This window comes from Convolutriloba macropyga, chromosome 3, assembly GCF_964194025.1.
Source record: "Convolutriloba macropyga chromosome 3, txConMacr16.3, whole genome shotgun sequence".
Classification (NCBI taxonomy): Eukaryota; Metazoa; Xenacoelomorpha; order Acoela; family Convolutidae; genus Convolutriloba; species Convolutriloba macropyga.
This window is the reverse complement of record NC_134470.1, coordinates 33589182-33605224: the sequence shown is the minus strand read 5'-3', so window position 1 is coordinate 33605224 and position 16043 is coordinate 33589182. Positions and strand designations below refer to the sequence as shown.

The 16043-nt window shown below is 33.0% G+C and overlaps 1 protein-coding gene across 1 annotated transcript in view; it reads left to right on the top strand.

The window, feature by feature from the left end:
* The window catches only part of LOC142336613 (uncharacterized), a 130188-nt gene that overhangs the window by 21933 nt on the left and 92212 nt on the right, over nucleotides 1-16043 (top strand). The window contains exons 6-8 of the mRNA XM_075385524.1: nucleotides 2751-2884; nucleotides 3530-3596; nucleotides 4178-4268. Of these exons, the coding sequence (XP_075241639.1) occupies nucleotides 2751-2884; nucleotides 3530-3596; nucleotides 4178-4268 (292 nt within the window). The remainder of the gene's footprint in view (nucleotides 1-2750; nucleotides 2885-3529; nucleotides 3597-4177; nucleotides 4269-16043) is intronic.

Below are 16043 nucleotides of genomic sequence, written 5' to 3'. Positions count from 1 at the left end.
AATTGGATTGGGGCGCTGTTTTTCTTAAGATCTGTTCACACATTTTCATGATTTTTGAAGTCAAATTGGAGTAGGATTTTGGTCACGCCGAAACAGGACGTGGAGCCAAAACACGAGTGGTTTTGCGGCGTAAAATTTTTTCGCTCGAAATTTAAAGTAGAGTGAGAAAACGGTGTTTGAACAAAAATTCGCTTTCTCACTAGTGGTTTTTTGTTCACATGCGGCAATTTCACTTTTTTTTACCTTTTTTGTTTTCGTTTTTTTGGATCGGTTTTTTTCTAAATGGTTTTCCCAACCCATTCATAATCCGTTCTAGGTCTAGTTTTCTTTTTAGTCAATGAAAATTCTTTGAATTGTACGTCAGGACTTGTCCTGCTATGTTTGTTTTTTACTTCGTCGAATTTTTTTCGCTTTACCCATTTTGCCGCTTTTTCGACATTTTGCGTGAAATGTTTTTGACATTTCTAGGCTAATTTCACTCTTCTGTCATTCTGCTCAAAGCTCTTTTAAACAGCAGCTGCTCAGAAAAACAATTCAAAAAGAAGAGAGTCAGTATAAAAAAAAATTAAAGTCAGAACTAGAAACGGGATAAACCCATAAAGCCCATTTTTAGATGCCCGGTACTTGAACTTTGTTCTCATATGTGTCAGTTACTATCTATAACGCTTTCTGGTATTGATACTAGACCCTGTAGCCTCTCACTGAGAGACGGGAGTATGTTCAATTACGAAATGGCATCAAAATAAATCGCACTTAAAATGTTTTTATACAAAAATCATTTTTGTTGATATTTTTTTCTTTCAATCCCAAGAGAGTTATGGGAATCAACGGCGACTATTTTCCAGCAATCTGCCGGGTATGTTTTGTTTTAATCCTATGACGTCACGCTTACTTCTCATCATCTTAGTTCATTATTCGTGTAGTTTGATGAATGCGTAGCACATGTGGTGCCATTTGACCTTTAATGAAGCAAGGTTTATTGTTCATTTGCTGGAATAGCTTATGATATTATGCATTTTTTCTTGTTTCTCTCTCTAATTTCTCTATTTTTCACTCAAATTGTTATTCGATAACTTTAGATATTTTAATCTAATTGAAAGCTATTTAGCTTTGTTTACAATACTTATTTCTTTATCAATTACTTTCTTTTTCAAATTTTTTATCGATCTTTGTACGATTCTTTGTATGTTGAGACTACAGGTCTATGCAGCTATTCTCTGGCTATCTGGCAGCTGTTTACTCGCGTCCAATTGAAGCCAATTAAATTTCATGATCGGAGCGAAAACGCGAGTTGTGTTGCGGCGTAAAATTTTTTCGCTCCAATTTTAAAGTAGAGTGAAAAAACGGTGTTTGAACGAAACTTCGCTTTCTGACTAGTGGTTTTTTGTTCACATGCGGCAATTTCACTTTGATTTTTACTGTTTCGTTTTCGATTTTTTGGATCGGTTTTTTTTCTAAATGGTTTTCTCAAGCCATTCATAATCTGTTCTAGGTCGAGTTTTCTGTTTAGTCAATGAAAATTCTTCAAATTGAACGTCAGAACTTGTCCTGCTATGTTTGTTTTCTAATTCGTCGTATTTTTTTTCGCTTCACCCATTTGGCCGCTTTTTCAACATTTTGCGTGAAATCTTTTTGACTTTTCTAGGCTAGTTTCAGTTTTCTGTCATTCTGCTCAAAGTTCTTTTAAACAGCAGCTGTTCAGATAAACAATTCAAGAAGAAGAGAGTCCGTATAAAAAAAATTAAAGTCAGAAATAGAAACGGGATAAACCAATAAAGCCCATTTTTAGATGCCCTGTACTTGAACTTTGTTCTCATAAGTTTTAGTTACTATCTATAATGCTTATTGGTATTGATACTAGACCCTGTAGCCTCTCACTGAGAGACAGGAGTATGTTCAATTAGGAAATGACATCAAAATAAATCGCACTTAAAGTGTTTTTATACAAAAATCATTTTTTGTTGATATTTTCTTTTCTTTCAATCCCAAGAGAGTTATGGGAATCAACGGCGGCTATTTTCCAGCAATCTGCCGGGTATGTTTTGTTTTAATCTTATGACGTCACGCTTACTTCTAATCATCTTTGTTCTTTATTCGTGTAGTTTGATGAATGCGTAGCACATGTGGTGTCATTTTGACCTTTAATGGAGCAAGGTTTATTGTTCATTTGCTGGAATAGCTTATGGTATTATGCATTTTTTCTTGTTTCTCTCTCTAATTTCTCTATTTTTCACTCAAATTGTTATTCACTAACTTTAGATATTTTAATCTAATTGAAAGCTATTTAGCTTTGTTTACGATACTTATTTCTTTATCAATTACTTTCTTTTTCAAATTTTTTATCGATCTTTGTACGATTCTTTGTATGTTGAGACTACAGGTCTATGCAGCTATTCTCTGGCAATCTGGCAGCTGTTTACTCGCGTCCAATTGAAACCAATCAAATTTCATGATCGGACAATACAGACAGCCCACGCTGAGCTGTGCAGCCAAAACTGATTCTCTAATCAAATCGATTCACATACACAAGGGTTATCAAGGATTTCTACCTTTTCAAACTTAAATTAAAAAACGGCAGGACCTAAATAAAACGGATTATCTCGCCATTCAAAACTTTTATTGGCCATCCGACGTTACACACAACTCTCTGACGTTTCTAAACAAGAGCAACCCACCCGGGTTGATCATTTGTTTTAAAAATACAAGGAAATGAGTGAAAAGAGTGAAGAAAGTATTGCTATATTATTTAGGCAGATATGTGAACTACAGACACGCGATGGCACACGAGGACCACATGACAGAGAGAGGAGATCTGGTTGGTGACAAGCGCGCCAAGTGGGGGTACATTGAGCCAGAAGATGCATCCACTGGCTACTACTCTGAAGTAAGAACACCTACTTCTAAGCCGCCGTCAAAGAAACTGTGAATCTATAATAGACGATGCAGAGTAATCGTACAACCGATTAATCAAACATTGATTGAGCAAACCGTTAAAATGGGTATATACTGTCCAAATTAGTCTTTAATTGAGAGAAGCCCTCACGGGTCGAGGTGTCACCGCCATTCAACGCAAAATTATTTAAAATAAGCGGTGAATGCGGGAATTTTCGTAAGATAAGCGGTGAATGCGGTGAAATTACATAAATTCACGGCTTAACTTAGTGGTGAACCTACATAAATTCACCGGTTAGAAAAAAGTGTTAAATTTTGAGAGAACAGCAGTGACTGCGGTAAAATTACATAAATTCAACGCTTAACTTAGTAGTGAACTTACATAAATTCACCGCTAGGAAAAAAGTGTTAATATTTTGAGAGAACAGCGGTGAATGCGGTGAAATTAGATAAATTCACCGCTTAACTTAGTGTTGAACGTACATAAATTCACCGCTAGGAAAAAAGTGTTAAAATTTTGTGAGAACAGCAAAGAATGCGGTGAAATTACGTAAAAAAATAGTAACTCTTTTTGAAAACTGTTATAAACAGCTGTTTATAACGGTTTTCATAAAGAGTTACAACTTTGTTTTTTTAGGTAACCGACTCCAGTTACAGTGAAACTCAAAAGGCAAAGAAAAAAGAAGACAAGAAGAGAAAGCCAGGCACTGTTCTCAATTACAACTGATTATTTCTTTTTTCTTCTGGAAAAATTTCTTAAAAATGGCTCGTAATTTCTTAAAATTTTTTGGCTCGTAATTTTGTTTGACAAATTGAACTTGTCCTGCAAGGATTATATTAGGACATAAGACAATTAAAAATGAACCCAAAAATTTTCCTTTTCACAAGTAATGTGATACATTGGTGATTACACCATGTAGTTGATTTTTTGCCTTTTGCCTCAAAAATTTTTGATTCTAGACTTTTAATGTTGGACAGTTACACTTCTAAAACTCAGTGTCTCATGGCATTACATTCTAGCCCCCCCCCCCCCTCCAGCACATTTTGTGGAATCTAGGTCCACTCATTTTGTGTCTGATTTCACAAGATGGTTTTAAAGCATCTTGTGGATAAAAAAGCTCATACGTTGTGGAAATTGACAATAAAACTTAGTCTGTTATGTTTCAACTTTTATTGTGTACAGAAAAGTTTTCCATTTAATCTTTTTAACTTGAGTAATGATGTAGAAAAATGCAAGGACTGTACCGCCAAGCTTTTTTGAGAACATTCAGAAGGATTTTTATAGTGACTGTGTTCAACTGTTACGAGAAGTTTGTGATGAAGACATTTGTTGATTTCACCTTCGCCCACCCGATGAGATACATGTGGATGCTGAGGTTAGTACTCTCCTTAAAACACGAATATAATATCAAGAAACGCATGTGCTCTCCAAATAGATGATCAAAGCACATGATAGTTTAGTTCATGGGAGCAAGATGTGTGTTCTTAAATGAGAAAATACTCGCGCGATAAATACAAAATGGTACCGAAAACTTTGTACACCTGAAGAGCGTTAGATAAATCAAACAAAAAATTGCTTACAAGTACTTATTTACCATCATTCATATTAAAAACAAATACGCGTACATACTTGAAAGGACATAAACATAAAACAATATTTTGAACTCAAATACGTTTTATTAACGAATCATATTACGTCTTTAGTTTTTTTCAACACTAGCAGACTTTGCATAGTTTTCACAGAAGTTTCTTATAATATCTGCTTCAATTTTGTTCCCAGTTTCGAGCCTTTCTCGAAATAAAAATTCTGCAATTGGTGCTTCAATGTTTCTCAAAAGTTTTATGTTCGATTCAGATCCAAATAATTTGATGTTCATTTCGATACTTCCCACTCCTCTCCTATGAAGAATTAGCTGTTGTTTTTTCACTTGTGCACAGGACAAACATCTTGTTGAAACATATGGTCCTAAAAGCATTGTTTTTTCAATAATTTTCTTTAATTCTAAAAATCTAGGGGTTCTGCTTCGGTGGACATCTGTAGAAACTCTACTTGAAATCGTTGAACTTCCATGACATTGATACTTTCAAATTGGGTGGCTAATTAGCTTGCAGAGTTTAGGAGCTAATCTTGAGCATATTGCTATGTTGACAAAGGAACGAACATGAGCGATTTTGGTTGCAGCGAATTAATTAATTGTTTGTTAAGTAAACAAACGAGAGGCTAGCTTTGCAAAGTGATCAAGTTGTCAGAAAGAGCCAGAATGAAACTCAATGGTCATTAAACGAAAGAAACCAAATTTGATCACACCAGAAAAAAAGAATGGAAGCTGGGAATTGCAATGATATTTTTTCAGATGAATCCCTCCAAAACCCAACATTCCAAAAACGCACCATCTATAAGCTATTTTGGTATAAAAAAGTTGGGTATTTATTCCCTTTAAGCAGCTTTTGGGTCACCATTTAGTGTTTTCAGGAAGGATCTGATGGCTAAGTTAAACAAAAAAAATTACTGCTTAAAGAAATGAGAAAAACAAAAGATATGCCTTGAGCTTTGAAGGATTTGTCGGCCAAATTTATTAAAATTTTCCCTGAAAAATGATGTTTATTTGCCCCTAAAGACCACTTCTAGCATGGACAATGAAAAACAAAGAAAATCAGATAAAAGTAATGGCCACTAACTTTATTTCGTGAGAAAGCAAAGCGTACTGTATGGTAAAATTTACACTTACGACTTGTTTTTATTTTGCGAATGGTAGGAAACAAGAGTTTTGATACCTAAAAATGACTATTTATGGTGTAATTCAGCAGGTGATTATAGAGCAATTTTGTAGAATAACTAGACAGGTGCCGTATCAAAACGCAATTGATAAGATCAGAAGGTCGATTGAAAGGAAATGACTGAAGAATTGAAACTAAAAAAAGACACTGAATCGAACTTTTGTTTGTTTGTTTATACAGTTGTAGTTTTGGATGAAATGTCGTTAAGCAATCAAAAGGAATTTGTGATTAACATATCCAAGGAATTTTAGATTAAGGGGCACATGTGGAACAAATCTAAGTAAATAAGGCAAAAAATTGTAGATGTTCTGATTTTTAAGTTGTCATACAGTTGAGTATATCAGGTGAATTTTGGAAAATTTTTAGAACCTAATTGAAACCAGAGCTAGGTAAAAGAAACATTACTATAGTTTTGAATATTAGACACTGGAGGGGATCATTGTCAGGAAAAGCGGTAACTAAAGTATAGAAGGTTCAAAAGGTCAAAAAATTTTCAAAGGAGATCTTTTGGTAGAAATCACGAGCTAAGAAGTGAGTTGGATATTTGGGATAGGACTAATTATTGCTTTGAAGTATACTTGAGAACAGATTGATCAGTCCGAAAGAGCACAAGGGCAGTTTGAAACAAATTCTGATAGAGAGAAACTAAAAAGCTCCAAAACCAAGCGTCCGTATTTTCACCACCCCCCCCCCGCAAGTCCTGAAAACCATACTTCTCGAAATACAAAATCATTGGAAAATTGCATATGCATTGAGAAGAATAACGAGCTTTTTCTGGTACCTGAAGCCTTTCAACAAACCAAAAGGGTGATACCTTATTTTTTTGTGGTTCTATGAAAGGAAGAACACTCTAAACAGAATCAAAAAAACAACCAGAAACCGCATTCGAAATTGAAAAACGCAAATTAGTTATTGTTCGCGTTCATGGCGTCAACGCTAACGAATATTCTACAAAGATAAATGCAGAAAGATCTTAGTTTTCCCTGATTTTTTCGTCATTGTGATTATAAGATATTTAAAAGTTGTTTAAAACATAAATTGCTAGATCCACAGTGTAGTCAATGTTGACTTCCAACAAAAGACTTGAAGACTTTATTTATTTAAATAAAATAAAGACTGAAATACTCAACCCTGATTGGTTGAAAAAGGGAAATCACCTTTCCTTAAATGTTTGTCTGTTTTCTCTTTATCCCTTTTCACTTACCCCGTTAGTTGGTACTAGTCACAGACCTGATATAATTATAAAGTATATTTCTTTCTCTCTACTCCGCTCTTGTTTAGTATTGAGATATATGTCAGACTTTAGCATTGGGGCCCGTGCACTGTCTACTGAAGCTCAGATAGAAGAGTAACAGACTAGAGATCTAGAACTTTAGTTAGTCAGGTAAGCCTTACGAGTAACCTATATTCTTGAGACAACCATAAGACAGTTCCAGAAGTAGCCTTTATAAAGGTAAGCTCAGAACAAGTCTTATCTGGTGCGACCAGTACCGAACTAAACCAAAAAAAATAACAAATTTCAAATCTCCATAACGGAATTAAATTAACAATTTTATCTCGTAAACAATAAAAACAAAAGATGGATACCAACCATCAACCACAGTCGATAACAAACCATTTCTTAACACCATTTACAATTGCTAGAGATTGCCCGCAAGAAAACCGCGAAATTATTTACAGAATAATAATAAATTTGAAGAATAACCTCTGCAAAGAAACAAAACATGTACAACAAATTAACATCCATAGAAATCACTTGGCACACTATCTACCAGTAATACTACTGGACAGAGATCAACTTAATAAACATTAAACATTTATCTTAAGAGACGAAATTGGAAAAAGAAAAACATTCCATAATTTCAAAAATGAAACAACATTACCTAATATGTTTAAAACATTCTTAAAACGACATGAAGATTCACAAGATAGAACAAAATTAACAGCAATACCATATACAACGTACGAAATACTACGAAATACAACCGTATACTTAAACGATCAAAAGACACCAATACAATCAGTAAAGGTCAAACTAAGAAACGACATAATGAATTATAACAATTGGTTAACAAAAATCATGGAACTAAAACCAGAACTAAAAACAGCAACATCAGATATAAAAAAAATTATCTCAGAGTTCACATTCCTATTCTGGTTAGATAATTTTGAACACATTAATGACAAACGAATATAGTTTGGAGAAACATTTCACGAACAAATTGAAAACTTATGTGACGAACTTAAAAACATTTGAGACAGTGAATACTATTCGCAACACTTTGAAAGCACACTAAAAGTATGTTCAGATAGCATCAACTTCATGGAAGGATTAGAAAACTATGTAAAAATTGAAGACCAAGGACAAGCAGGTTCTTCATTTTTTAACTTGTCAAGAAGTCTAACATCAACATCAACACCAAAAGATGTCCAAATAAATACAAATTTACAATCAAAACAAAAATCAACAATAAAACCAGATAAACAGTTAACATCTAATTAATTTGGAAATCAACAGAATATAGCAGACGAAAAAGATATATCTGATTCAGAAGACAGAGTTGCAAGAATCGGAAACTTGCTACGACCATCAGTAAATCAAAAAGTTGGACGAAAATATCAGAACCCAACACAATATAATTATAACAGAAATAACACATATATTGGTTCATTGAACGATAACCGTGAACAAAATGAACTATTCTGGGAACAACAAATGTACAATTATCAAGATCTCAAAGAGGAAATAACAGAAAAACTAACAAATCATACGAATAATTTTATTGATAATATAGAAAACAATTTAGACAAATTAACGAGAACATAGAAAGAAGACAAGAAGAAGCAATCGAAATGGAATTCGACAAACTTGAAAGAACATTAGATAACATTAATAGACAAAACAATCTATGATCAGAAAACGGAAACTCAAACAATGACAGAAACTCAAATAATAATAACATACAAAATACTAATATTCAAAACAATAGACAACAAGAAAATCGTACTAGAAGATCAAATTCAATCACAACAGAAGAAAGATAAACAACAGTAACAGAACCTCCCTTACCATTTTATAAACAATTAAAATCAATGAGTATACACGAAGAGCCACAAATAGAACAAAACATTAGTAGTGGTTCATTACCAACAACAATACGACCATTTGACGGCACAGATCCAGCATATACTGTTGAAGAATATTTAAACAGTATAGTTGCAGCAATGATATTTAGTAGCAGTATAGAACCAGTAAACAAACCAGGACATCATCAATGGAAAGTAACCAGGACATCATCAAGGACCAGCTCAAAAGTGGTATTCCACTCTTCCAAGTGAAACCAAACTGGATTGGGAATCATTTTGTAATGAATTCTCAGACATGTTTGACTCACAGAAATCAAAACAACAAGCAAAAATAGTGTTACAGCAACTACCAAATTACACAAATGAATCATTACAATCACTCGCACTGAGAATAGAAACACTTGTAAAAAGAGCATACTCATTATATACAGAAGATTATCTAGCGTGATGAATCAAACATTCATTAGATGCTTGGATAACGAATTAAAAACAGCAGCCTTGAAAAAACATGCCAATCATAATCAAACGCCAAGACAACCAGAAATGCCATTCAAAACACTAGTTGACAAAATAGATCAAATGGATTTAACAAGAACAATAACAAACAATCACAAAAGACTATATGAAGTCAACCAAACTTCAACTAACATTAGTGAAGATCTCAAACAAATGAATGTAGCTTGTAACAACATAAACGATCTTAACCAAATTGATTTAGAACAATTTGAAGGAACAATTTGTAACGTTCTAAACGGAATTAATAACACATACGATAGAAAAAACTTTAAAGGAAGACCAAAGTTTGCACTCTTTTGCAGCTATTGCAGTTCACACAGTCATACAAAAGGAGGATGCTTTAAAAGACCACGAAGAGAAAGCATAGCACGACCAAAAGGAAGATCATATTATAGCCATTTGAGGAATAATCCAAACCTACCAAACAGAAGAATTGATTCGAATAACATCAACGGACGACAATTACCATCAACATCAGCAGTATACCACAATTCCCGAAGCAAAACACCATACAGATCACAATCAAGAAACAATCCTAATAATAACTCAAACAGCAGAGACAATCGTTACTATCAAGGACATCGCAATTCGAATAATAATTATAACAATAGAAGCGGAAGCTATAATAGAAACAATTATAACAAAAGTAGAACCAACAGTTACAACAGAAACAATAATCATAACAAAAACAACAATAGCAGATCAAGCTCAAGATACACAAACTGCAGTTACTCAAGACAGCATTCATCGTACAACAGAAATAATTATAATAATAATTACAATAACAATAATAGACAAAGACATTATAGTAAAGATTCAAAGAAAAGTGACAGATACAGACAACGATCAGGTAGTAACGATAGACATTATTCGAAAAATAATAATAGGGATGACAGAATAAACTCAACGCAAAGAGAACAAAATGAAAGATATCATTCAAAAGATTTAAGAACAGACGGAAATAAATACAACAATAACAATAAAACTGCAGTCACTCAAGACAGCATTCATCGTACAACAGAAATAATTATAATAATAATTACAATAACAATAATAGACAAAGACATTATAGTAAAGATTCAAAGAAAAGTGACAGATACAGACAGCGATCAGGTAGTAACGATAGACATTATTCGAAAAATAATAATAGGGATGACAGAATAAACTCAACGCAAAGAGAACAAAATGAAAGATATCATTCAAAAGATTTAAGAACAGACGGAAATAAATACAACAATAACAATAAAAACAGAATAAATAACATAGAAACAAAAAGACAGAAGGATGACCCACCTGGAATTGACGATTACGAATACACATCCGAATCATCAAATGAAGACCATGAAATATTAGATAAATTCTATAATGCTAACGAAGACTACTAACACTACCGATGTACCAGTGTAACAAAATTGAACAAAACTTTACAAAGCAAAGACCAATACAAGAAATTGATTTTCTATTAGACTCCGGAGCAACGTAAAATCTTTTGAACCAAGATACTTGGAACGAAATAAAATATAACAACCCAGATATACGCCTTGAACAAGCTAACAAAACACTAACATTAGCAAATAATACAACTATAGAAACATTCGGAACAGTAACACTAAATCTAACAACTGACAAGACATCAAACAGCTGAAACAAAACCGAGCATAACTTTAGTATACAATTTTACGTAACACAATGCAATCATAATAAACTTGGAACTCCATTCTTCAAAGAATACATAGAAACAATAAATGTAAATACGAACCCTCTAACAATAAATTTTAACACAATTATGGATAACGACATTACCTTCTTCATGAACAGTACAAAGGGATATCTTTATTACTCTCGTTTATACCCAATTTTTAACAAAGAACCATTATACTTTGAACGCGACCAATATAAATGCATAACTTTTCCTATACCAATATTTAAACAGATGGAAAAATCAAATGGAAAAACAATTTACAAATCAATGTACTATTTCGAACCGATAAACAAACATCAAAATTTATCATTTACAGACATAAAAGATTTGTCGATAGAAAAAGAACACTTTATAGACATATTCTTAATAAATAAAAACCAACATAAAATGACAATTAATGTAGGTCTAATTGGTTTTATGTATCAAAACATTACATTCAAACTACATAAAGAAGAACTGTACCAAACGAATTTGATAGAGTTATTTTCAGCATTATATCACCTAACATATGAAAACTAAAACGACATTAATGAAATACTAAACATACAAGAAAACGAAACGTTTGAACAAGTGGCAACATTTGAAAGAAAACCTAATCTTAAATGCAAATTTGATATTAACAAATATACAACATCAGAAAAAGAATTCTTTCAAATGTCTGATTTCCAACATTCACATCTAACACAAGAGGAATTCGAAAAAATAGTAACAATCATATTAGAATACAAACAAGTTTACGCAAGAACAAAATTTGACGTTGGAAAAACAAAAGTAAAATTGAATTTACCTATGAAAAAAGATGCAATTTTCAAAAAACAGAGAATAAGCAAAGTACCAATACACCTCAGAGAAAGAATCCAAAAACTACTAGATGTACTGAAGAAATACGACATAATTGCACCTGTAAACAAGGAACAATTATCTACAGGGAATACATTCACAAACCCAGTAATTATTCTACGAAAAGGAGAATCATTAAAAATAGTATTAGACGCACGATACTTGAATAGCATGATTGACGAATTTAAATGCAACTGGCCAATCAAACCAGTTGATGTAGCCCTAACACGGATAAACGGAACAATATTTACGACAGCTGATCTCAATAGTGCATATAACCAAATACCTTTAGACGAACAATCAATGAGATACACTCATTTTACGATTGGAAACGAACAATACTGTTTCAAACAACTATTTTACGGAATATCCATTGGACCCACAGCGTTTGCATCCATATTAACACACTTTCTCTATACCTTAATCAGGAAAGGGACGGTAACCACATATGTCGACATTTTCATTCAAACCAATTCATATCCACAAATGTATGAAACCTTAATAGAACATCATAAAATATTATTGAAAGAAAACCTTAAAGCAGCACCTGATAAAACATACTTCATGTTGAAAAAAGTTAAATTTCTCGGACACATCATTGAAGACAAAAAAGTAAAACCATTAACTTCAAGAATTGATGGTTTCCAAAAACTGGAAACACCAACAAGCATGAAAGCATTACAAAGATACCTGGGAACAATAAATTTCCTTGCGAAATACGTTTATGGCATGCAATCAATATTACAACCATTATATAACCTCTTACACAAAGAAAACGATTTCAAATGGACAAAAGAACGTCCACAAAATTTTGAACAAATGAAAAGAACAATAACACACAAATTAGAACTAACAATGCCAGATACTACAAAACCATTCTACATTATCACAGATGCATCAAACACAGGCATCGGAGCAGCACTACTACAACAACATCCAACTGAAAGAAAAATGAAATTAGTGTCAGCAAAATCAAGACTATTCACGCCTATCGAAATGCGACTATCAACATTAATCAGAGAATGCTCAGCGATAATTTTCGCTCTAACAGAGTATGAATTTCTACTAACTGGTTCAAACCACCCAATAGTATTATTCACAGATCACAAACCAATCATCTATCTATTTACTCAAAAGAACAAACCAAATCATAGAGTTTATAGATTCCAACTAATATTAATGAAATTCCCAAATTTACACATAATTTGTACAGAAGGAAAAAACCTAGCCCTCCCTGACCTTCTAAGCAGAACAATAGACGAAGAACATTTTACAAAAACACGAGATATAACTGTAGAAATACCAGAAAACATAAAATTTTTTCTCGCAAAAACACCATTTACAAACAACCTCGAATGCAAAAACAGCATATGTAACAATACCAATGAGGAAAATACAGAAAAAACATAAAAATAACTACTTCGATATAAACATCGATAAAAATGAATATCACCCAATCTCATACGAGAAGTACAATACAGAAACAAAAACCAATCTGATCCCAAAATATAAACCCAAAACTAAAAATTGGCAATCCCCGATTGTAGAAAAAGATGACCTAATCATTGAGAAAAATCAAAAAGGACCATACACAACACATCGTGATGATGATTATCTCAGGTTGATAAATAATATAAGACCACAACAAAAAACAAATTATGAAAATGTAAAAATATCAGACTTTTTTTATGACGAAAAAACAAAAATAACTCAAAACTTAATCAGAGAAACCAAATCTTAGATCCTGTACTTCACAAAGTGAATATGTGGAAGAAACATAACAATAAATCACACTCAGTAACAATGGAAATACGTGGAAACAAAGGATTATTTGCATATTTTCTCAAATTCAAATCCTTTATAATTGATGAAAACACCGGTATCATAAAAACTGTAATCAACATTCACAAAAAATCAATACAAAGAATCTGTCTACCATTAACACTATTACTCTGCACCTTTTATAATAACCATTGCATCGACCTAGTGGGTCACACAGGCCTTGAAAAAACAAAAAGAAATATAATGGACAAATATTATTTTCCAAATCTTACAATTTGGATAAAAATACTGATAGCAGATTGCATACAGTGCCAAACAAACAAAGTATTTGCTAACACAAAAACAACAAGTAAGCAAGAACAGCTTGCACCAACAAAAACATATTTCAACGAAATGATAATGATTGACACAAAAGAACATATTCACCCAACATCTGAAGGAAACAACTACATCTATGTCATAGTGGACGCATTTTCACACTACGTAACGATAAGCGATCATTCTGGTAATAGTACAATCCAAACACCCACACAATCTGAATTGAGAGCAAACCCATTTCTACCACCTACATTCCAACAAAGACAAGATTTCAATTTTGTTCAAGAACATTTTCGAGCACAGCCATTACACTCACCTAATAGTTCCCTCTGGTCAGCAGCATCACCACAATCCGCAAGTAGTAACACAACACCACAAAGATCAAATCAAACATCATCATCGATTACTTCTGTAAGCGTACCACACGTTGAACTAACAAACTCCCTACAGCCACCAAGAAACACAGCTTTATCCCCATCATCCTTTATACTAGAAACAAGATTTCCATCAAGCCATCCTGGTAGAGCAAGATCAAAACCAATACTTAACCCAAATCCAACTACTAAAAGTAGGACTAATGAACATACATATCTTTTCGCACTAGATCATAAAACATGGATACCACCTCCCCCTCCACCGTTATACGGACCCACTAATCTCGGTGATACAGTTACTAATTGGTCAAGAAGTAGACCAACAAACACTTTAATTCTTACACATCGACAACGTAAAGCAGAATTTAGCGTTTTAGCAACACCATCTCTCGAACTTAAATTTAACACAACAATTAAATACGACACTGTCTTTAATCACCCGTTCCACACTTCCAGCACCGTTCATCTGCATTGACTTTATATACAAATTTGACAGATATACAAAACAAACATTAGGATTTGCAACATTCTACAATCCACACACTGGTCTGTCATACACATGTCGATTCAACTAAAAGCTATTATTTTCATATTATTTTTAATAATAATATACATATATATGAAAGTAGAAACTAAAATACAATTAGAACAAAGACTAAAAAATGATGCTAGACAACGCATTAAAAACCGTACAAATGAAAACATGGAAATACAAATCAAACATTTTCAAAATAAAAACAAAACAAGAAATGAAAAAGGTGTAAGTAATTTACACACAACTGATCAACAAAAATATAATAAACTTCAACACCATGTATTTAATAATAAGACTAATCCACAATATTTCACTAACACCAAAATCGAAGAACTCGATGACTTTAAAAACAGTTCAGCAATGTGTGACTTTAAAAACTTAAAACTACTTCAAAACTTAAAAAGACTTTAAAAACTACGAAGCAATGTGGGAAATAGCCATCGATAAATGGACACGCAATTGGAACTTCTACAGAAAACGATTAATAGAAAGTATATTAGAGAAATTTGGCATGAACAACAAGAGACAAAGGCGACAAACAGAAATAGACTTAGTAGAACCAACAGGACAGAATATCAATGGCTCCGCAACAGGATCACAAGACATTTTCATTGAACACTACGATTGTGACGCAGAAGAAATAACTAATGTTAATTATTACGAATTAAACAAAATAATCACACGTAATTTCAAACCACTAGATTTAGATATGACAAAGACTGAAGTACAACTATTATCGAAAGCACAAGCGGTAGAAATAAAAGCATACGCTGATGCAGGAACAATAAAAGAACGCGTAGAATGGTGTTCACAACACACCGATTATATCCGAGCTAACAGACCAAGTTAATACGTCTCAGATGCACAAAGAACAAAAATACTAGACGCAGATGAAGTTCGTAACGAACTCGCCAGAATAAACCTCCTGAAAAACACAAGATACAAACCAAAACGATGTAACATTTCATTCTATTACATAACTAACCCACCACTTCAGAAAAAGATCGAAGATATGCAAGGCAGAATACAATTCGACCTTACGGACGGACGAATAGTTTATGACTATACAAACCCAATGTGGATACCAAACGCAATTAAAAATGCACAATCAAACTGCATGAAGGGACCAAGAAAACAAAACAGAATAGACATACTAGAATGGACATTAGAAATACGAGAAACGTCACTCATATTAAATTTAGACACTGAAGAAATATCG